The 24,955-nt window shown below is 42.6% G+C and overlaps 1 protein-coding gene across 2 annotated transcripts in view; it reads right to left on the reverse strand.

The window, feature by feature from the left end:
• Positions 1-24,955, reverse strand: part of FNDC3B (fibronectin type III domain containing 3B) — a 184,363-nt gene that overhangs the window by 55,576 nt on the left and 103,832 nt on the right. For both annotated transcript variants that reach the window (XM_032119442.1, XM_032119443.1), the window contains exons 7-9: positions 9,096-9,154; positions 2,831-2,988; positions 599-658 (exon numbers count right to left, since the gene is read on the reverse strand). In XM_032119442.1, coding sequence (XP_031975333.1) covers positions 599-658; positions 2,831-2,988; positions 9,096-9,154 — 277 coding nt within the window. The remainder of the gene's footprint in view (positions 1-598; positions 659-2,830; positions 2,989-9,095; positions 9,155-24,955) is intronic.

The raw sequence follows: 24,955 nt of genomic DNA on the forward strand, positions 1-24,955 counted from the left end.
AAAACCATCAGAGAGCAAAACTAGAATGTGTCAATAGTTAATAAATGCGTAAAACACTTTATCAGAATAAAGAGAAATATGTTACGAAATTATCAACACAGGTCAGTGTGAATCCTTTTTTTCCCTTGGAATAAATGCTGAAATAACTATGGTCAGACGGATCTGTATTCAGCAGATTTAATTCCCAAAGCGTGGCCTAATTATGAAAAAAGCATGCTGGAGGACTTCCAGTGTTTATGGTACAGGAACTGAAGAAACACCAGTTGCTTGAGTCAAATTTTTAAACAACCTCAGATATCCCACTTTCATACACAAGCACTTCCAGGCCTGTTATCCATACAGAAATACAGATAAAGAAACTTCTTTTTGCCTCTTACTACAGCAATGACAACAACACAATGAAAGATATTGTTCAAAAAGCACTCTCATAGTGCAAGATAAAATCATAAAATATTTAGAAACCACTGAAAAACACACCTACAGAGGTGACCATGAAATTATTGAACTACACTGCATATTTACTTTAAAAACTTTCACATTTATTCCCGTATAATTGAAGAGTTTATATTTAAGTGACATTCATTTCATGCTAACTCACCTGACGTGATAATCTGTTGCTGGCCTAAGGTCCTTCAGGTTATATTCTAATTCTTCTCCACTGTAGGAAAGAAATCCAAACCCAACAAATTAATAAATTATGAAAAGCAGTAATACACTTAGCACAGCTAGTGATTTTCTAGTGATATAATTTGAAAGAAGAATAATTCCTCCAAAGAGAAACAGTAGTAAAACCATATACCAACAATTTGTCAACACACTTCATGTTTCTAGAAAACTTCATAAAGCTCCATATGCACAGAAGAAAAGAATTCATCTCACCAATTTATTCAGTAAACTAAATATATGGGCTTATTTCAATGCTATCTTATATTCTGTTGATATTTGTATAAAGTTCATTGTGGTTTTCAACCCTCCCAGAGCTGAAAGGAGCGAAACCCAAACATTATTGTTGTACTTTCTGCATATTCCCTATTCAAAATGCTTCATACAAAGTGACCCATTGAACTTCAGAGGAAGAAGCAGAGTTTCTTGCACAACTGTTTCACTTACTGCTTTCTCCTCCAGAACCACACTCCCTGTGAGGACCACGGCAAGGAGACATTTAATTAACACCCAAACAGCTGGACCCACCTCTCTTTCAATACCAAGAAAACTTAAAGCAAAGTGGTTTAGACATTTTAGGGAAAAAAACTATTAATTTCAAAAGCAGCCAACATAGTTAGGGCTATTCTTTTTCCTTCTGGCTTGTTTGCTGGTAAATGAACACTGGGCTCAGTCATGTGTTGCCAAATCTGTGAAGATTAAGGTACGGGTCAGTGCTTAATAAGTAATAGCCATCTCATGTAAGAGCTTGGCTTATTCATGATTTTATTAAAATATGGGAAACAAGAAAGCTCTCAATTTAGCATAAAGAAATATTTCATAGCTAGCTGGACAAGTACAGGGAGATGTCTCAAAATCAATAGAACAAAATCCAGCAGAAAGCACATGCCTGCTAGGTTGCCAGAAATCCACCAGAAAGCCTTCTATTTTTTATTTCATATAATCCAATGCTCTCCAAATCCAGTTTTTCCCCTCTGAAATGAACGCACCTCCTCACAAAGACAATGTATTCAACATATTGCAGATTCTCTTTTGCCTATAGTAATAACAATTACTGCTGCTCCTGATGGAACATACCACATCAAGCTAAAGGCTGCACTCTGGCCAGCAGCAGGAGACACATCACCACCAGCAGCTTTAAAACAGATGCACAACATTTCATAACCAGGAGAAAATGTGCAGCCATCACACCAACAAGCACAAGAAGTACTAGAAAGTGTCCTTCCCGTTTTAAAAGCTCAGCAGAGCACATATTTGACTATGGAGATGCTCACATTGGCTCACAAACAGCTGGTGTAAATGCCAGAAAAACAGAAAAATCAGGCAGCCTTTCCCTGGTTAATACACCCTTTTTGTGTTATCCAAGACCTGCCTCCAGCATACCAAGAGGAATACCCTAATTCACAGGACATCTTAAGAAAGGAGAATCCCTGGTCTCAAGAGGTAATTGCTTGAATGCTCTATCACCTGGACTTTATTTAATGAGATTTGGGAAGGATTAGCTATTTCACAATAGCCAAGGTCACATCTCCAAATTCTCTTTCCTAGACGTCATTAGTGGGGAAAAAGAAAAGCATAACACCATATGTACTTGATCACAGAATGAGCTCAGAGGATCACTGCAAGGAGACACAGAGAAATCCCTCAGAAATTTTACTGAAGTCTGCTGAGAGCCAAGTATTCGGGTTTTTCTGGGGAGCCTCTGTAACCTACTGACTGCTGTACTCCCTCCTCTGCTCATCCTAAGACATTACAAAGCAGCAAAGCCATCAAATTTTGCTCGTTAGCTGAAATAACAAGATTTTACTGTTCTAAATTCTGCAAGTCCACACAAAATTAGCCCATTAGGAAGGCAGCTCTCCTGCCTGCATGGTGAACATGAAAGGTTTTGACATTTAGCATAAAAGAAAAAGTAACCTTTTCACTGGCAATGGGAGTGACAGCATTGGAGGCAGCATCTGCCACGTGCCAGGGAGGTGGGATGGGGTGGCAATTAGAGACCCTGTGACATGCACTCCACCAGCTCCCTGCAAGCTCCTCTGGTGAGGGAACAGGGTGCTCAAATGTGCCTTTCTTCTGTGACTGATGGGCATGCCAGAATACACCCTGAACAGGTCAGAGAACTTACTCCTAATGAAACAAAAAAGTGTAAAAATGATGGTTTTACCTGTAAATGATCTTGTATTTTCCATCCCTCCCTTTATCTGATAAGGCAACCTCGTAGGTACAGGTGTAAGGCAAACCGTTGTTGTGTCTATCTGCATTGAGAAGGCCAGTGGGAGGTGACCAGGAAAGCAAAACTGCTCTTGCTTGAATATTTGTAACCTGTAAAAGAAACATCAGTTTATCTGAAATCCAAGGAAAAAACCACTACTTTGCTAGTATTTGCTTTTTGCTTGCATCTTCACAATCAATTTCTTGTAAAATGGAAATTTCAGAGCTAGAGTTGAAAAGTAAAGAGTCAGAAATGATCAACAACACAAGCATACAGATTCATGGCATAAAGTAATCTCTGACAGATGAGGAATACAGAGAAAGGTTCCCCTGCAGTGAAATGCCTCGTCACTGTCTGAGCATCCAGCAAAGGATGACTCTGGAGGCACCTGCTGCTGTGGCCATTCCCAGAAGAGAACTGGAACTAAGTGGAACAAAGACTTTATTCTATAGATTGTTTTGTACACAATTATTTTTCTAAAGTTTTTATTGGGGAGCTTTTTAAATGAAACTCTGATGGCTTTTTCAGTCATCCCGTTCCTTCTTGCCACTTGAAACCACAATAATTCAACAGCAAATAAGCAGAAAAACCCAATTCAACCTGCAAAGTTATGCTGGCTCAAAAGCACAAGGGAAAATCATAATAAAAGGTCCAATTTGTCAGTTAAAAACTACATTGCAAATCAATCACTTTGTGCTTTGAGAGAAGGATCTGTGTGTGATCTGCAGTCACCACTGAGTGCAACACCTCTGTGGCAGATGGGTGAGGAATCTCTTTTAATAAAACAGGGAAAAAGTACTTCAAACCCCTGCACCAAAACGATTTTACCACTCCACCAGTGCCACTGTATCCTTTTGGAGAGCCAGGTTCACACAGCTTACAGAACTAGCTTGACCCTGCTCACCAGGAGAGCCACTGGCACATCAGCTGCACACAGCAGCAGCTTCCCAGAGAACAGCCTTCTGTTATCAGACCAAGAAAGAAGAATAAAAAAATCCCCCCTGTCACTGTCTCAAAAGAAAAATAATAAAAAGCAATAGCTGCACTGGTTATCTGGGAAAGGCAGCACATTTTCATACAAGCCTGCTGAAATATCCCAGGGAAGCCTCAAAGCCTCCAGAGCCTCAAATGTTCTGCCACCAACTCTCCACTTTTCATCATTAAAATAACGGTGTTTTCCCTTCTTAAGTGTAGTGAAGATATAAAGAATATTTTTTAGTTAGCCTCCATATGGAGGAATCAAAGAGTGAGGGTTTATATTCTTTATTTTTCCTATGCAACAAATTTCATTGCATCTGTAATTTTGACAGATTTTTGCAACACAAAGAGCAAGATGACGTTATTTCAGAAGGTGTAACATGAATGCTGCAGGTGCTCAGTTACACATTTCCTAACTTTTGTTGAGACAAGTGAAACCCCTTACCCACAAATTACTTGGGAATCAAGTATTATTAGCAATCTGCTTTCAGGGACTGCTTGTTTAGCACTCCAGCTTCTGGATATCTTTATATAATGGAGAATATTTAACTTCTCGCGTGGAAACACATTGCTTCCAGCTGATGAGCACTGCAACTGTTGTGTCTGATACCCATATATCACGCAGATTCTTTCTGAGCAAGTCATAAATCCATTTTTAACAGCCTGACAAGTAGGTGACACCATGAAATGTCTCATCATAAACACCATGATCTCAAAAGTTAGAGATTTTAATTTATAGCAGCACGTTTAAGTCTTGCCAAAAAAAGAAAACCTTTGTTCAACATAATGTGAAAAATAAGTTTTAAGGCAAGAAGGTTTAAGTAGCATCAAGCTTTCTTTGTAAAAAATAGGGACAAGCAAATTCTTGTAGGAATTTTCATGGCATTCCTTGCCTTCATGGCATTTTCTTATCGTGTTTTTCTGATGCTATGAAATCAATGTTTATTTTAAAATCTTGGACCAGTTAACCCTGATACTGGATCAGATACCTTATAAGAATCTTGAATTATTCAAGTAAGGCAAATAAGTTAATTTTTTTGAGATACATGCATATATGTATATACACACACGTATGTAAATGAAATTGTGGCAAAGATACAATCGGCATTTAAAATAATATTTTGATCAGAAAACTGAATAACAAGATCCAAATAGATTTTAGGGTTTTTTTAACAGACATTACTACTATGCCAGCTCAGCCCATCAACATGCAGTTTCTTTTATTATGGAAATATGCTTGCATAATTGTTTTTCATAAATTCAGACAGACTTGGAGCTGGAGGCATGATATGCTGCCAATGTTCTATTGAAATGTTTTTCTCTATGACTACTCCCAAGGACACACGTATATATTCCGCATACGGCAAAGCTCTGGCCCTCCATGAACTTCAGCAATCTGTAAAAAGTTAGGTCTTAGGTTTCTGAAAACAAGGGAAAGTATCTTGTGGGCTAACTGCTAGAAACTGTCAGACTATTATTCTGAAGCCAGCATGCAGAGGATAAAAGTCCAAACCCAGTTGCTAAGCTGCTCCAGCTACACCATTAATTTCAGAGGGAAGGAGCACCCGGAGTGGCTGCTGGCTGCCTTGGAGCTCGTAGGTACACAGCAACTGCTGCTGGAAACTGTTAAATACCAGTCTTACCTGCACTGAGCACACACAGCAAGTATAGGAAAGCAAGTGAGGGGTCACTGTCCGCGAGATAAGTCAGAAAAGGCAAATCTATTCCCTCCCTGGGCTGCACACGTCAGCTGGGAACAGGTTTATTTGTGTGGCTGGAGATAAACCTATCGCTGCTCTGTGACCAACAGGCTGATACCATATCACAGCTACCTGCCAGTATCTCCTGTCATGGCCAAAGCCACCACTTAGTTTACCAAGGAACTCGTACCTGGAGCAGGAAGCACTAGCTTTGCTGTGAAAAAGGGCAAGTTAAATAAATGGGGTTATGATATGTTGAGAATAACAAGCAGACACTTGCAAAACAGCTCAGTATCTTTACCTCCAACTTTTCTAGCTTACACAAATACCTTTCCAGACCTGGACCAGCCCTTTCCATGCTGTAAGGAACAGCCCAGCTACCACCATGATGCTGGGCTTAACGGCCCTTCTGAACTTGCAGACAGAAATACTTCACCATCACTAAAAATCAGCTTATTGTTCATTAACAGTGCACTAATTCCATCTGACCAAAATATAAGCAGCCAGAGCACCCCTTCTCAGGCTGGGCAGGTAAACCTTTGTGCTGCTCCTGAGCTCCCCCAGCCTGTCTCATCTGTCCCCAAATCACTGTGCTTCCTTTGAAGAGGGCTGGCTTGGCCTTTTAGCTGAGACCTAACAAAAGATTCTCCCACAAGGAGTTCTGTACGTCTGGTGAAAAGCACAGTTAATTAGTTTCTGAAAACTTCTCGGTTTACACAGTAAATGCCTCCTTTCTGCTCTATCAAAACTCGGTGGTGTAAATAATTATTCCATGAAAGCCCCTGGGAAAGAATCCAGCTCCTGCACCACTTCAATAAGGCTACAACACTGATGGGTATCGGTCCTTCCCGTCTTTCAGGTAATGAAAAATGTTTCTGTACAACTTCCATTATCTTTCAAATTCCGGGTTAGCATTCACAGGCATCGTGTGGTTCGGGGGCTCATTGTATGTGTGAGAACTACACTGCAAGCAACATTCATTTACTCCCTCGAGGGCACGGTTTGAAAGGCTCGGGGGTCAAACGAATTCACGGTTATTACTGGGTCAAGATTCTGCTTTTAAATTATGGCTCTAATCCTGCAATTTTAGGCAAAAACCTCAGTGATTAAATATGAGTTTCGCTGCAGAGCCAGTCAGCGGGAGCAGGCTGCCTTTTGGAAAGCCAGGCTGATGTTTGAGCCGTGGTTTGACAGAGCCACAGTGATTCCCCACGGGGGGTGATGTCCCCCCGAGCCCCTCGGCAGCCGCGCTGTCGGATGCGGCCACTTCAGAAACCCAGAGTCAAGTTTCCCTCCCCTCACCGAGTTACTTGTTTCAGAGAATGCTTACTTTGTCTGTGATAACGTGCACTAAAAACATATTTCAGTTGACACAAAATCACGGGGGAATAAAAGCAGAAGGTGCCTTTTAAAATTCTGGCTGTTAAAGGGACAAAGCTCTGATTAAATTTACAGCTTGGCTGCACATCTCTCCAACAGGTAACAATGTCTATTATTGAAAACAGACCTTCTATGAAGTAGTGATTTTAAAAGTGTGTGTATTTTGTACTCAGAGAGGTACCTGTACAATCCAGACACCTCCCTGTGATAGCTCTCCTGCAGGAGCTGCTCACAAGGCTAATCCCTTTGGATGGCTTCATCCCTCCAGACGGGGTCCCCGCCATGGATGGAGGGAGCTGCCCACTTGGACAAATCAAATCCCTGTGCTGCAGCCACAGCATCACCCACTTGTCACTGACTCACCACTCTGCTCTTTTGCTTTGCATCATTTCTTTCTTTACTGTTGTTTTCCTATATATTGTTTATTTTTCACTTATATATGCATAAGATTTGCCAAGAAACATGACCAAGACTACTGCTTATGCATAATATGATATATTTCTACCAGATGTAATACTGACTACACACAGTCATTCACAGCAATTCATGATTTGTGAGAGTCCTGTGAGTTGAATTACTCACAAATGTCAAAGTTACAGAGAGAGAGTAATAGATAATCCCCAACATCACCTCAGTAAATGTCGTTATTATTGAACCAGCATTTGCCATGGTTTAGATTTTCTTTTTTTTTAAATCCTATTTTTTATATGATTAAAGGAAAATTATATTTGTCTATTTTTTGGGGTTTGCTTCTTTCTGCTTTAAAGTCTCTGGTTACCATAAGTCTAATTGTACAGATCTTAGAATCCTGCAAATTGCTCTAATAGCTTCTCTTCCTACCTCTAAAGATAAAGTGTGAAACAACACATTTTTCTTGTCAGCTCTCTGGATCTTTGTAAAAGCACCTGGCTGTGGCCATTGACCAAATGAGTAACATTCAGGTGGTCCTTGGTACAGAAATACTGACTCCCTCTGTACAAGAAACAAGCCTAATTCTGTGTAAGTGCCCTTTCTTCCCTTCCGATCACACTGAAACTCTTCTCTCAAGTCTTCAGCTTAGTATTGTCACTTGTTTCCACACACTGAGGTGACTTCCTCCTTGTGAACAGAACTCAGGCTGCTGTTCATCATCTCGGCAGGTCTGGCTTAGATTGTGGCTGGCTCTGAACCTGCTCCTGCCCATGCCAGGACACCAGGATCCAGCACCTACTGATGGAGCAATTTAAGACCAAACAACTTTCGTATTTATTCAGAACAAAAGCATCCATGAGAAGAGAGGCCAAAAAATAAAACACAGCCTGCGTTCACACCTGGCTATCCCTGAGCTCTGCCACTCCTGCAGCCAAGGCTCCCACTGCAGAATGTCTTTGTATCAGCCTCTATCAGCTGAACCCAATCTTCACATGAGCTTTCCACCACTATTTTTTATTTATCTGCTTATTTGTGCCCTATCTCTCCAGCTGGACAGAGAAAGGCCTGAGCCCTAGAGAGCAAAGGAAATAGGCTGTGCTTTGGGACCTCTGTCTCCCTCTGCCCCACGACTGCTTCTTCCAGTGCTGGCTTGGACCATCCATTCAGATCCACAGTACTCTTCTGGCTTTCACTGGACACATGAAACTAGAAAACCATGACATTCAAAGGGCTTACAACCAGATTTATTAATAACCTCACCTGACTGCAGTCACACTCAGCATTAGGGTTATTTACAGGGTGATTCAATTCCATTATAATTCACAGGCTTTTATGGCTCAGACAAACACAGACTACACTAATTTGCCATTGAATAATAGAATTAGCTTAATTTAATCATGATTAAAGACAAATTGCTCATGACAAATAAAATAAAACCCAGGGGAGAGGGGGGGTAAGAGCTATGTAAGTCACCCCAGTGCATTGAGTTCCCCATCACAGTATGAATACTGGGAATTGTCCTCTGGAAACAGACAGCTGGTGCAATTCCTGGAGTGGGCAGAGCCCTCAAGCACCCCTGAGCACAAAAGATCCCTCAGATTTATATCCCAGTAAAATGAGTTAGTGGCAACAACCTACTAAGAGAAAAAATTAGAGGTGCTCCCCTGTGAAATCACCAGTATGTTTTGACACAATCTACTTACCACATTTGCTATTGTACATTTGTGGGGCAATTTGGGATCACATACCTGTGGTTTCTCCATTCCAGAAAGAATGTCTTGAACCCTTTTTGTTTCTGAATCAAATTCTGTAAAATAGAGAATGTGGAAAGAGGAGGAGAAATAAATTACCACAATTATACAAAAATTTCATAAAAATAGGGGCGGGAGAGAGACAGACATCACCTGCATCCGAGCATCAGTTGCCTTGTGGATTTAAGGCATGCAGTTACAAGGACTATCATTACAAAAAAATAAAAGAGAAAAAGGAGAGAATGAAACTTCCACTAATTGCAGATATTCAGCAAGGTGAGACTATTTGTAGAGGCGTCCTTCACAAACAGTGCTGGTAATTGTGATTTGCATTCAGAGAGCAAAACCACCCCGCTTCCAGAGCTCGGCCATGGAAGAGGCCCAGCAGTTTCTCAGTTACTGCTGAACCTAACCCTGGTTTGTGAACCAAACCCACCCTCACTCCAGCAGCTGCAGACTGGGCTGTCCATCTGCTCAGCAGGGATCTGGAGAGGACAAGTGTCCTTGTCCCATTCAGGGAAAGCCCAGAGGAGCCACACAAGTGCCTGCCCTGAGCCCCAGCACCCACCCTGCAGACACCTGTCCTTAAACTGGGTAATGTCCAAAGCTCTTTTACAGCCACCTTCCAACTGAACAGGCAATAAAGTGATGCCAGGCAAATTCCAAAGTCTGACCAGCAGCAATCCATCCTCCCTGCCCGAGCCTTGTGCCTGGCACAGCAGCTCTTGCAGGGGCTACAGAGGTACCTACAAGCTGTGAAATGCTCCCCCTAAATTAGAGGGATAATTGTGCAGAACGTGCTGCAGAGGCCATCCTCTCGGCAGTGCAATCAGCCTTTCCCCCATCCTCCCCCCCAAAACAATCTTGAGGTGAAACATCAGCTTAGAGTAATGAGGTGACACAAAGCAGCTTTATTCCTTTTGGACGACAGCACAGAGAGGCCTCACTTTCCACTACAGTATTCTCTAATGGAAAACTAGGAACATATTTTCCTGGGGTTTTTTCATTTTTCTTTTTTAAAATGTTAATGCAAAAAGTTTGCTCACCAAAGCAGAAGAATATATCTCACCTAAAGCAAAATGAGCCAGATGTACTTGGCATAGGAAGGCCAAAAACATTAATAAACAGGTGGGATCAGATCAACAGCTTTCACTAATGATTCCCCCAAAACCTGACCTACTTCTTGTAGCCCAAGAATGTGTCTTTATTTTTGTCTGTGACCTGCTTTAAAAAAGTAGATCTTCTTTTTAAAAATTCCATGTGCTCGACTGCCAAAAAATAGAATTGGCTGAATGCTAATGGCAGAATTCCAGTGTAAATGCCCATCTCTCCCTACAAGAATGCACCTTGGTGTGGAGTGGGAATGACAGATCTCCTGCTGCACACATTCCTGGATTCCTTTTAGCCTCAGCCACTTGGAAAAAAAAGGAGTAGTAATATTTCAGGAGAAGTGGAGGATAGCAAGATTGGTTTTTTTTTCCATAGCAGATAACCCTCAGAGTGTATTATAAAGAGCATAAACTGGCAGGATTGAGCCAGAATATGATAATACTGATTTAAAAAACTACACAGATGGACTAAAATGGCCAAGGAAAAGGCTGAGATGCTGATCCAAGTGAAAATATCAAAATTTGGGATATTTCAGAATTCAGGGTTCCTTTCAGCATCAGTAAAGAAGTTGAACTGTGCCACAAAAGCCTGGAGCCAGATCTGCACAGTGTGGAGATCCTGCAGGCCTATCTCAAAGAGATGCTAATCAGAAGCAGCTTCTGCAGCTCAGAGTGTAACAAGAAAGCTGCTACTATTTTATCGAAAGCTTATGGTTATTATGTCACCCCTAATTACAACCCCCAGAAGCTGAGCATGAATCACTCTCAACCTTAAATTCCAAACATGTGGACTAAATTTTCCTTCCTCTCTCTGCTTTCCAGCAAGGATGCTCTGTTGCACTGAGCAGGAGAGGAAAACAAACCCTGAAGCCCAAAGAAATCTCATTTCCCTCTCCCATGAAAGGTGAATGCTCTGTACAGTAACTGAGTCCTCCGACCCTCTGCAGGTCAGGGCTGAGGGTTCAAACTGCTCCAGGCACAGGAACTGACTCCAGCACTTAAGGGAGGTGGGTATGCCCAGCAAATAAATAATAATTTAAGTACTCCAAACTTCTCAAAGAAGAGTCCTACTCAGGGAATTTTTTGTTTTAGTGTCCCAACTGTGTATCTCGTTCACACAGAGAAGGCTCTGGGCACCAGATACAGAAGACTTGGGTTTTTACAGAGGTGGACATTTATGTGGTCAATATGGACATTTATGTCACCAAGAGTTTATACAGATAAGATGGAGGCAGAAGAAGACAAGTCCCCTTCAAAAACTTTGGGGAGAGGGAGAGAAGGAATGGGATACATACAATAAATAATGCCCTGTGAAAACACAGCACATATTAAAGGCAGAAAGCAATAAACATCCACAAGTGAGGTCTATAATAGCATCAGAGAATAGCTCAGGTTGAAAGGGGACCTCAGGAGTGGTTATCAAGAATTACAGTATTTACAGTATTTCAAAACTTAGTTTCCCATTTCAAGAGCCATAAAAAAAATCTCAGGCTTCTCTGGGTGGCTGACTTCCTTTCTGTAATAAACATAATTATTCACAGTCTCCTGAGCTAGACTAAGCTAAGGAGAATGAGACCTGTCCCAAATCCCTCCCTCAGTAGGGAAGTTGCTCTAACCTGCCAATCTCTCTCAAGTATCAAGCTCAACATCTTCCTTCTGAGCCAACAAAGAGCAGAAAGCCTTCCAAAATAGAAGACAATAGAGAAGGAAAGAAATCATCTGATATGGCCTATCTGGTAACACAGAGCTGCTGGAAGGCCTTTCCTCCCTGCTCTCTGTTGTTACTCAGCAGCCATCGAGGACTGTACTCCAGATTAGCTCACTGGAGCATTTAGGGACAAGGAGCATGAGCATCTGCTGGACACCACAGATGCAGAATAGCAGCAAGAAATGGGCAAGTCTTGATGTAAAACAGGAGATTCAAGTTCAAAAAAACTACCTAGAGCTGCTCAGGAAAGGTGGTGGGTGGATGAGCATGATTCACCCACCTGGGACTAATTGTCCCTGAACAACAGACAGTCGATTTGCATTTCAGTCTTGGTCCCTTCCTCTCCCTCAGCTGACTGAACACTGAGTATCTGACGTGAAGACAGAAAATCTCTGTGTGTCAAACTCCCCCCAAACACTGGGGCTTGCAGGGGCAGCATGAGCTGCTTTCCTCCGTTGCCATCGGGAACAGAAGCTCAGTCATGTCAAGGAAGAGCCCAACTAACACTTCAGGTCATTGTCCCATTATAACTTTTCCTCTCAACATCTGTTCCCCACATCTGTCATGGCAAAACTCTTCCTCCTAGGAGGAAGCTGGGGGTGGTGATGAATTCCTTGTGAATGCTCAATGGGGTCCTCTGAGGGACGGTACAAAAATCTGAGTTACTCTGTTAATCCCACTGTCTGAGGGAGATTATGGCACTCCCAAGCTGCAGCATTAGGTTCTAATTCCCAGGCTGTGGGTTCTTTGGATCCAAGGTTTTTTTTTGCAGAAAAGCCAGCTGAAAGACCTGGACTACATCTAAGCTTGTATTTCAGTCCTCTCTTTTTTCAGAGTTTTGAATCATAAACAAAAGTCTTTAGATACAACCAGGAGTAAACGCCTCTAAACACCAAACACTTTCTCAGCAGCTGTTTGGTGCTAACAGGGTTTCAGTGTCAAGTCTTGCTGAACTAAAGCCTTTTATTCTATGCTTCTGTTAGCCTGTGTCTATGTTCCTTTCTGCACGTACAGCACAAATATAATTTTCAGACCTTTCCAACCACACTTTTAAACACCAAGCACGGCTTTAAAAAACAGGGAAAAAAATGTCAGTTCAAGGTAAGTTTGAAGCTTCCATCCATAGTTTACATGTTTGCATGAACAGCAGCTGTGTATGTAAATGGTTTGAAACAGCTAAAAGCTCTAAACTAATTAAGATTTTCCCATTGCAAATACACATTTTAGGTTTGTTCTGCATTCTTTCCCTCGAAGAGAGGAAAAGGTCCGGCTCAAGACTTAGCTTCGGGCCACAGAAAGTATTTACTGTTTCAACAGCCTTTCCATTCCAAGGGAATGACATCAGCACTAGCACTTTGCAAACTTTGAGTCTAATTCTCAAGCAGAGCTCCATGCTCACAGATATGCCAGTCATAACATGACATGCTTTCTCAGAATTTGTTCCAGATTTATCGGGGCTGTGACCAGCTTTAATGCTGGGAAAGATCTTTCATCAGTCACGTACAGCACAACCTACAGCCCCCGAGAAAATGAACTCTTCAAAACACAGCCCAGCTCCTCTGTGAGCTGCCTGCCGATGTCAAAGCTGAAGGCACCAAGAAGAACACATGCACGCTTTCAGGGAATTGCAGAAATATAAGTTAATAAGCTCCTTGTACAAGAACAAACCTAAAGCTGCAGATGTCACGCAGCAGCTGAGTCACAGGACCAGAGGGGATGTGACAGAGTCACCGAGTCCATCCTCCTACACTGAAACATGATCATCAACACCCAAACCATTTCTCTGAGATGGCTCCCTAGCCCATTTTTTTCAAAATAAATGACAATTAAATAAATTACCTCCTGCCCCATGATCATGGCAATCTCCAAACTTCTCAGCTAGTCGAACTACCACAGCATCTAACTCCTCTCATCACTGGGAAGATCATCTCAACTCTCCCCGCTGAACCTGAAACTTATCCCTTCCTTCCTGCACATCTGCCCCAGGCCAGTTCATCACCCCTTTCTTTGTTGCTACCTTTCACATACTTGAAGGAATTTCTTCCTTTAACTAAAAGCAAGCTCATTTCTCCACACCTGTCTTTACCAGACCCCACTTGCTGCTGTCCTGTGCCATGTTTTTAAATTGGTCTCCATCCTTCTGAAGACGTGGCACAGCCCTGCCCACCGTGAACCAGCTGGGGCCCTGGCAGCACCAGAACTAAGGACCCATTCACAGAGCTTTCTTGGAGGTTTCCTCTTCTCTTTAATTACAGAATAACTTGACTCTTAGGGTTTGTAATCTCCTTTTCCTCCCAGAACTACCACCTAATTAAAAAACCCAGCAGGTTTGAGAACAGCTATCTGCAGTGCAGTACATGGCTCTTGCCTTCATCAAACTTTTTATTTGAAGGCCATCACAGAGCTCTCCTCCTGTCTTGTTCTCCTTCCCTGACCCATCACGCACTCTCAACCCTATCAGAGCCTGATACGGACTATAATTTAATAACTCTCAATCCTTATTCCATCCTTCAAGTCCTTAATGAAAATATTGAATAAAATAAGACCTAGGACAAATTCCTGCCTAACCCAGTTTGATGCAGCTTTCCAGTCTGTCAGGGAGGCAGCCCAGGACTGGGCAGGGTCACTGATAAACTGCCAGGCTACTGCTGCCTGACAGATGTGATACTGGGAAGGGCAAACCCAGTGTCATGCTGAACACACAGTACTTAAAATACTCTTCCCGGCACTACTTCCACACTGGGCAGAACAAGGAGCCCTTCAGAATAAAAAAAAAACCTGCGAAAAAATATATTTATACTCAAAACAGTCAATCACACCATGCTGAACCTGTAATACACCAAGGAAGATTAATTAAGCCTACAAATGCCTGGATGAGATGTCTAAATGTTAAATGTTTCCCATTTCTGTTCATTACACGAAAGCTAATAAAAAATACCAATGATAAAACACAATTATGGCTCCCCAGACAAAGGTAGAGAGATTGATGTTATCCAACTTTAGATACAATTGCTAAAACATGTTCTAATTTTTTAAAAATTGCTATGCGTGAGTGTATCACAATTTTTCCATTTCTAAGTGCCTTCCCACTGTTGCTATCTGAATTCTCCTGCTAACATGCCTTAATTAATTTCTAGGAGCTTATTTGTCATTATTTGTCCTTAAAGACCAAACCATATATAGAGAGAGGAAAAAAAAAAAAAAAAAACAAAAAACCCCCCCAAAAAAACAACAACACCACCAAAAAAACCCTCAAGTCACTCCCCGAATAACTGAAGGCAAACAGAACAAAACCCCTGTATAAACTCCAGAAAATCACAAATCACATTTTCAGATCTGGAATCAGAAAAATCAAATCTCTAGTCATCTAGATTCACTGGGACAATAAAGCAGAGGATAACCGAAGTGCTTTGCCTCTACAGCACTGTGATTTAGGCATGAATTTAATCCCATGTTTCAGAGATGTCCTGGCCATAATCCATATCTATTGACCTGCTAGTTTCACCTTGACTGCTTCAGTATCCTATTGTCCATAGGACAGGATACTCCAAAGTACCTGGAGTGCAAATTCACAGCTCATCCTTCTTCAACCAAAGGCACTTGCTATCACAGGGATCAGGATCAGATGTGGAAGCATTCAGATGTACATAATGAAGTCACCTGGGCTAAAAAGTGTTTTAAAAATAAATGCAAGGGTGCCCAATCCTACCTGTCCTCCATTACTGTTTGGATCTATGCTTTTCATTGGGGTGGAGGAAGGAAAATAAGATCAATAGCAACCTACAAGGGAAATAAAAGGCTGGATGCAAGGGACAAACGGAGGGTAAGTGACATGTTTGGTTTGTTTTTTCTCTGCTTCTTTGCTGCTACTGCTGGAAGACAGCAAAAACAACTCCTACTTTACTGGCTGGAGATCTGAGCGAATTCCTACTGTGAACACACAGTTGGTCCATTAGAAGGCAGAAAAGGGCTTTCTTAGTAAAATACAGCAACCCCTCATCTCCATCACATCCATTTGACATCTTGAGCCAGCGCTTTGTACATCTCCCAAAGCAGATAACAGAGGCAGTGCACTGTGGATGGCTGCAGCTGGCTGGGTTTGAAGGAACACCAAATTAAACAATGACATAACCCACAGAAACAGAGGAAGCCCAAGCCGAATCTGCTGGAACAACAAACCACTTACACACAGGACCTCCTCTTGGAGCGCTCTCTTTTCATCATTTCAACTTGCTTTAGCTTATTTTCTGTGTCAAAATATTTTTTCTTTTTATTTTCAGCAGCTTCCCTTTTGCTGTTCTATTGCAGCAGCCTGCAGACTATGTGGGGTTGGGAAGACAGTAAAAGCTTTGCAGATAAACAAAGCAGTGTCCACCCCTCCAACTTCTGGTCAAGTATTTGACAAGAAGACTGGAAGTCCCTCCTAAAACTTTCCTCGAGCTCCTGACTCCCACTTTCCAGGTAGAAGGCTGATGTTTTGTTCTCACTACAGACTTTGCCAACAAACACTAATCTCTTCCTAGGAACAATGATGTTCTTCACACTCCTCAGAATAGCGCAATAAAAATTGTACAATAGTTGGGATGCATGGAATTTCCTTACCCTTAATTCCTTCCACTTACTTGCATGCTGCTTCACGCTTTGTCCCTCTTGTTTCTCCTCATTCCCTGTGTCTGCCTGTCCAGCCTTTGCCACACTCAAGGGTTGCTCTCCAGGCTGAGGAACCCAGCTGTCAATCAGGAGGGGATGTAACTTCTGCCGAGCTGCACCTTGCTGTCCCCAGCACCCCAGGTGACATGGCCATAAAAACTCCACAGGTTTCCCCAGCTCAGAGTAGGAAGAGGGGATGGTCAGCAGCAGGGCTGAGACACCCATGTTTGTTAAACTGTGAAACAGTGGCTCAAAAGGATGTCTGACAGCAGCTGTGAAATTACACCATCTGGCATTTACAGAGGGGAGATTTCCTCTCAGAAAGAAAAGGTTCCCTTCAGTCCTGGCATCTGACTCTCACAGCCAGGCAAAGTAGGAGCCTCAGCATCATGACCACAGACAGTGAAAGGAGACTCACAACTCCTCCTTGCACTGACAAAAAGCACAAGTCTGACAGCACCAAGAATTAGTCTTCTCTTCCCAACCGGGTCACTGACAGCTCCACTGCATCCCACCACAAGCTTGGTTTTGTCTCTGTCACTGCTGAGTGTCTCTGCTGGGACAGCCACACCAAGTCCTGCTGGGGCAGAGGTGAGTCCTGAACTCTACAAGAACTGAGGTGGAAAGCACAATCCCTCATGCACACAGAGTGACAAATCTCCAGTGTGCCCAGTCTGGACTTTAAATTCCTGTGTCTGCTGCCCCATGCCAGTGAGGAAATATTTTCCTCTGAAATACCATCCCCAGTGTTGGGGACAATGGCACCAGTATTGAACACAAAATAAAACTTACTTCTTGGCATTCAAAAATATGACCATAGGCAATTCTGGCCATAAAACCCTTTGTTAATCTGCCTATTACACAATAAGAGCATTTTCCTGACCAAACACAAAACTAGCCAAATAACCTGCAGAACTGCGTATTTGCACAGAAAAACAATCATACAGCACAGCCAAAACAGACTCCATAGGAGTTCCAAACTTGCTGGGGATTAAACAGAGCACCTCAGCCAAAATTAACAACTTCCTTGGCAGTGAACCTTGTAAAGCCACGGAGTTTGCTACAACAAGAAGAAGGCAGCAAAGCACTTCCCCAATGCAGAGGCACAGCAGCACCCATCATGAACTAAAAAAGTTTTAAGAAAATGACTGCAGGCCAAATTTTGCCCTCAGTCACAACTGAGGGCAGAAAGATGCTAGATTCCTCAGGAAAAAAAAGTGGAGTTTTTTTGTTTGGTTCGTTTTTCTTGTTTTGTTTTTAATACAACCATACCAAATCATGATGCTAGAAAGGCAAAGATTTTTCATGAAGCCTTCACTGGGATTTTTCAATGGCAACCTAGTGAGGGGCTGCAATTACAACATTCTTTGAATGAACCCCAACCTAAGCTCTTCTGTTACCAATGTAAATCACTGACCTACTTCTCCAGATGAAAACTATGATAGAATGAAATTGCAGTGAGTAGTGGAGGAGATCACAGTAATCCCAGAAACCATTTTTCTCTTCAAGAGAAAACAAAAGACAACATTTTTTTCTTTCCACTCAGCCCAGGCACCAGAGCTCAGAGATGAGGGAAGGTAAAGAGCTTCCCCTCCCCTCTTCAAATCAACCCAAACACCTACAGATTGACAGCAGAACAGAAATAAATTCTCTTCCTCATGACAGATGACAATCAACTGACTCAAGCAATCCCAGCCTAAATTGTTTTGCAGTCAAGTCTGAAGGATGAACTATGACTATGTGAGCTAGAAGGATACTGAACAGAATATTTAATAAACACTGGGGCCTAAATTTCTAAAATGCAGAAGTCAAAACGGCTGATGTAGTCTTGTCTGTGCCCTCCCATGTCTGAGATGGGAAGAATGAACTCAAGAATGTTTAAAAAACCTGATCTATAATGTCTGTACCAACTTTCTACCAGTGAGCTGAAAGCAGTGCATGGGCAATTAGCAGTCCTGTATGGAACAAGGGCAAAATGTGATCTTGGATATTTACACAACCAGTTTCACCACTAAGAACCTTTCCAAATATTTAAAGTATTTCACAGAAATATCCACCTGATTACTGATGGCTGGGAAGGATTCGGCAAAGCTACAGGAATTTCAACTCATTCTGGATTTCATCGCTGAGACGAAATTCAGGCACAAGTCACATGAATTGCAGTAAATCAAAGCAGCTGCTTCTAAGCACAGCTCCTTAGAGGGAATAAAAGAAACAAAAAACCCAAACTTGAGCTTCAGGACAAAATCTTTTATAATAAACCTTGGAGAAAATTGAAATGGCTGCTTCATTTTAGAACAGTGTTTGTCCTTTCTGTTAACTGCAACACTCAAAGCATCACCCTGTGTTAAGAATTTTTCCTCCCCTTAAAAGCAAATATACTGAAAGTCACAAAAACTTTGGAAATCAAATTCCACCCTTCCTCAGAAAAGGAAGAGTAACTGATGGGGTTTGAAGCACAGCCTGAGAGAGTTCAGTAAACAAATCCTATTAACTTCAGGGGGACATGAAATTTCATTTCACCACCTTTGCAAACCCAGCTGGAAATACAGACGGACATTGTCCAGAACATCTGGCTATACAAGTAAGTGGTGTTCATTAAATCATTAGACTTCAACTTGTTTTATTTTTTACAGTCTGGAGGGAGGAAATGTTCCACCTCTTCCCTATAAATACCCTCTCCCTTTTGCCTCAATGTCCCAGATACTGCCAAATAAGGGAAACACGATTCCCTTCCTTTGTCGGTGGCCAGTGTTATCTCCTCCTAACTGCTGAGGATACACTGCTTATCTTGCTCTGAAGCTCTGAGATCTTGGTGTAACTCTTCTCCCCATCACAGGCATTTAATCAGTGAGCATTTAAGCAGGATGAAAATGTACTTTGTATGATTTTTTTTTTTTTTCTGTTGGGTGTGTATCTATAAATTTTGTAAACTCCTAGGAAAAAGGTTCAGATTTCAGTCTTCTGGATTTGACCGTCAGTTGCAGCAGAAGCTGCAAATTCTTGAGATAATATGAAGATCCTCTAGGGGAAGAGGTTGTGCCTTACGTCATTTAGCACTGATTTCCTGATAAATGATGGAGCAGGCAGCTTATCCAGCTCGCCCTGCCAAGGGGATCCTGCTGGCAAAATGAGGCAAGAGAGGGATAAAAGCAGATGAGAATAAAAATATGAGAGTCTACAGAAACTGATCAGGATTGGGAAAAACAGCTTTGAGGTAAAACACCAGCCACTGCCAAGAGGGTTTTTAAGCCCCAATAAGGTCAAATGCAAGCCCCAGTGCCAGATTTCCCCACTCTTTACTAGATATGCCCTACACATTCCTCGGTGGACTTTGAGCTGTGTTTCCTGTAGTTAGCACACTTAGGAAGATTAGGAAGCTTCTAATGAGGTTTATTTTGTCACAGCTGCTGTGATGAGACTGAAAAATGTAACCAGAACTGTGGTGACCCATTCTGCCCCATTGATGGCTCAGAGCTGTGGATGCCCAGACCACCAGCTCTCAGGGCACCTCACAACCACGCTGGAGCACGTGTATCCACACTACCCTGGTGTTCTCTTCACATTTTCAAGTACAAAAAGTCTGAACGAAACCAAGTTTGAGGCATTTCCATCCGCCTTTAAAACCAGCTGACACTGAAGATGGGAGAATATTGCTCAATTAAATTAAGAGGAGGTGCTCCCACTTAGCTGATGAAGAGAGTCTCTTATCTACAACTTCTGGTGCCAAAGTTATGAAGCTGGTTCTTTAGTCTTTCAAGATAAGCACATAAAAATAGCGTGTATCTCCTCTCTGCCTGCCTCAGCCCTTCCCAGCTTGTAGAACTCCGTGCTAACGAAGCAATGTGGTATGAAAGAAGGTGGGACTGCTGTGGCATCCAGGCTTCCCATAAACTTTGGGTTTGTTCCTGCAGTATGGATGCAGCAAGAGAACACCTCCGTGTTCGTGACAGGTCACATGCAGACAAGATTTCACAGGCTTGCAAATTCCTGGGAATTATCTGCACTCAGGCAACTTCTGGGAAAGAGTTGGCCAAGATGCACGAGAAGGAAGTACCCACAGGCAGCTCAAAGCAAAACACTGCTGGGTTTAGAACTGGGCAAAGCTATGGCAGAGGCAGGGAGTGCACTGGGCATGGACTTGGTTTTCATTTGTGATATTTAGCTTTCACCTTTCTTCATCAAAGCCGCTATGATGTGAGTTAAGCCTCAAGACAGCAAAGGAAACAGATTTGTTTCCCTTCCTCAACACAGTGTATTTCAGTGACATTGGATCAACATTTCAGCCATTCTTTTTGCCGAAGAAAAGTCACAAATTAAGCCTCATCTGGATGCAGGCACACAGACTGACATGAACTTGGGAATGCACTCTACCTGAACCCTGCAATATGTTTCTAATACAGCCATCAGTCTACATAAAGCTCACTTAAGTGGTTACTTTACGTGACTGTTAGGCAAAGTATTACTTGGTGAGAATCTGTGTGGCCCAGCTAATGGAGTTCAGTCTGGTACACAAAGGTGTATCTGACACTCATAACCACTTTGTTTACTGCCTGAAGGAGCAATTCACAGCCTATTATTTCAGAGAAAATACCAAAGATGAAGACTGCTGAAGAAGCAGGCATCTTTCCAAATAGAAACAAACAAAAGCACAAGCTCAGTCACGATGTGGGAGATAAAGTCAAGGCACGAGAGTATCACACTGGAAATTCCAGGTGTCGAAAATGAACAGTGGATTCTCAAGTTCAGACTGTGCCCTAATTAATGCATCCTATTTCCTCTCATGCAGTAAAACTTAGAGGAAAACAGCAAAAAGCACACAAAATCTGTTTCTAATGAGATATAAGGCTGAAGAATTCAGACAAGTAGTATTAATGCCTACAACTGTAGAAAAAAATGCAGCAGAAACAGTAACACCATTTAGATTTAATATATGATGCTGATCTGTGCTCACAAGATTCAACACGTGACTGGTTCCACTAAATATTATGTTCCACGTTGCATCACTTGGTATAATACTAAAATTCACTTAACCTGACAGATGTATTTTACTCTTCAGAGTGTTTTTTTCCATGTTATTAATAAAATCACTGTGTCAGTTTTGACAGGTTGTTTTCAGGAGACAATCTTATTGAAACTCCTTATTTTATAGAAGCAAATACATTTAGGGACACCAGAGAAGCTACATTTAACAGAGGGGTATTTTGTATGGCAGCAGAAAGAACATTTATGACCAGTTTTTTCTGAAGAACATTTCTACATTTGTATAACAAAAGTCTATTAGCATGTACCAAATCATCAGTTCCTGGCTAAAAGAACATAAAATTTACATATATTGCCAGTGTTTCTCAGCCTCTTTGCTTACATGGACCAAAAGTGATGAAACTACTCTTTTAAGCTTTTAAATCTATAGGATATACAGGCACAAATAAATGTATGACTCAATAAGCAAAATGGATTCAGGACCAAAATAGAAAAGAATTGACAGGATCTAGAATGAGTAAGAAGAGGAACTTCGCCTGGTTCCTGTCTGCACTGAATCACACCTCCTTCAATTTCCCTTTAATTCACAGGCTCTGGATTAAAACAACAACAACTTGATATAGTTAAACAAAAATAGAAAAAACCCCACGTTTTTCCTAAGTATATTTAAACGTGACACGGAAGATTCAGAGAGAACAGGATGGGGCTGTACCAAGAACACCTCAGCTCTGGTTTTTCATACGTCATCCACTCATCCTCACTTCTCAGCAGCTTGCAGAGTACATCCCACCCCACTCAGGGATACCTGAGGGTACGTCCTCACCTCAGAACTTCTGCTTTGCCAAGTACAGTACTTATTTTAAAACATTTTCCAATTAAAACCACCACTGGCAGAAAGTTCTCTTGCCAAGCCCATTTTCCATGCATTCACAAAGCACTTCTCTCTAAGAAATGAGCATACAGAGCTACCCACATCTCCTGAGAAACTTCATCAGCAGTGCAGGCAGGAATTTGAAGCCATGGTTTTCACCTTTGGGAGCAGCTGGAGGCTGCTTCAGTGCACAAAAATCAGATTTACAAAACCTCCACAATAGGAAAGCAACACCTCTGAGGCTTGCACACATGTGACAATGGTACTACAGGAGTTTATGAACTATCAATGGTCTACAAAACTCTTTGAACTCTACATTGATTCCTATGTTTTTTCCTCCCTTCTCCACATGTACAGCACATCAATGCCACATGCAAGAAAGCAGCTGCTCAGAGCACTGAAGAGCACACCAAAGTCAGTTTTCCTCACTTGGAAAGCAAATCTGCTTTTCAAAACTGAGTTAGATGAGTTCACAGACGACAGGTCAGTGGGTGGGTACCCAAAGCACCGGGCAGGACTCGGCCCTCCCTGGTGCCTGGCAGGTCTGGATGCTGGTGGAGGAGCCGGGAGAGGGGCATGGGATGTGTGGGATGTGTGCAGGCTTGCAGGCTGCCCCTCAGCATCATCTTGATCACACTGCTGGGCTAGACAGGCCCCTGTTCTGACCCTGTAGAGCCAAATCTTCTCAAATGAGGACAAAACCTTCTTTAAGAACACCTTCCTACAGGCGCACGCGACCAGCCCAGAGCCGCCTCCCTGCCCGGGCTGGGTCTGTTTGTTCTGGCACCCAGCTCCTGCACAGGATGCACGCCACAATCCATTGCCTGCTTCCCACTTTTACCCATTTGAAGTGTTTCAGTTTTTGCTATCTTAAGCTCTTCAAACTTCAATGAGGAATTTAAAAAAAAAAAAAAGATTTTTATCTCATTCAAAGGGAGAAAAAAAAAAAAAGATGTTTTATAAGGAAATAGGCGAAAGCATCGTAAGAATGCTCAAAACTGCTTATGTTCCCACAGTACTTGCAGCCACACACAGAACTTCTCAAACTACCAGATCACTGCATGACCAAGAAGGGAGCCACTGAGTGCATGAGAAGGAAGTGACTCAGACTGAAATTCATAAAGGACAGCATGAATGGGACAGGATTTCCGCTTGCAGATCTTTTTACATGGCAAGGCTCCTTTATGAAAAAAAAACAAAGCTCAACCCACAAAAAACCCAACCCCGCTCCCTCCTCTCCCATTTGGTTTTTAAAACAGCTCTGCAGAAAAGCTCCAGGATGGATTTTTAATCAGAATCCCAGTATCATACCTCCAAGCCTTCTGTCTATACAAGACACCATCCATCATCCTACCAGAAACACTGAGAAGAATTGCTAAATTTTCAGTCAATTACAAGCCATCAGTTCCTGGGTTTTTTGCCTTAAAACAGCGTGTTTCCAACATAACAAAAACTCCTTATTTACAAGTGCACTGCACAAAATAGCATGATGCAGTCAGTGGAAAAGGTCAGAATTGCACTTATTTCCCCAATCTGAAACTGTAAATTCCTAGTAAAAAGAGGATGTTGCTATGTTACAGAACCAGCCTGGGCAGGGACACCTTCCACTGTCCCAGGCTGCCTCAAGCCCCATCCAACCTGGCCTTGGACACTGCCAGGGATGGGGCAGCCACAGCTGCTCTGGATAACCTGTGCCAGGGCCTCCCCAACCTCAAAGGGAAGAATTTCTTCCCAATATCCCATCTAACCCTGCCCTCTTTCAGTTTAAAGCCATTCCCCTTTGTCCTGTCACTCCATGCCCTTTCCAAAAGCCCCTCTCCAGCTCTCTTGTAACCTCTTTATAGGCTCTAAGGTCTTCCCCTTTCTCCAGGCCCAACCCTCTCAGTCTGTGTTGATAAGGAAGGTGTTCCAGCCCCTCTTATTATTCCTGTAATACAACATTGTGTATTACAACACTGTAATAATCTCAGTCACAGCAGAGTGGGTGTGCTAAGGAAGGAGTAACACACCCCTCAAAGAAATCACTAGCAAGAGACAAGGAGCAGGACAAGCATCACCTTAAACACAGTGGCAGCAGATCCAAGAACAGAAACTCCCACCTTCCCTGTCACAAATGCCCCCGTGTGGATCATATTCCTCTGCTGATTAAAGCAGACACTCCAATTGCCTCTCAGAGCATCAGCTCAGGAGCAGCTGGGACTGCTGGGAGAGGTGCCCCTGGCAAGCTCCCACCCCTGCTTCCAGCACTGAGGCAGCTCCCAAACTTTGCTTCAGACAGCCCAATCCCAAAGGACAGCAATCACTGTCAGGCTGTAGCACTGTGTACTGACACAGGCTGTTCTCTGCAGCAACCAGAGCTGAGGCTGTGCAAGTGCCTGCTCCAGCTGTGTCCGGAGCTCCTAAAGCCCCCTCCCTCGCCAGCAGCTGGATCCCAGGATTGCTCCATCATCCAAACTCCCAGAAGCAGCATGCCAGTTCCACTGCAGGAGCACACACACCCCACAGCCAGCTATGAAACGATAGGCTATCAAGCATA

Source organism: Corvus moneduloides, chromosome 10 (genome assembly GCF_009650955.1).
Source record: "Corvus moneduloides isolate bCorMon1 chromosome 10, bCorMon1.pri, whole genome shotgun sequence".
Lineage (NCBI taxonomy): Eukaryota > Metazoa > Chordata > Aves > Passeriformes > Corvidae > Corvus > Corvus moneduloides.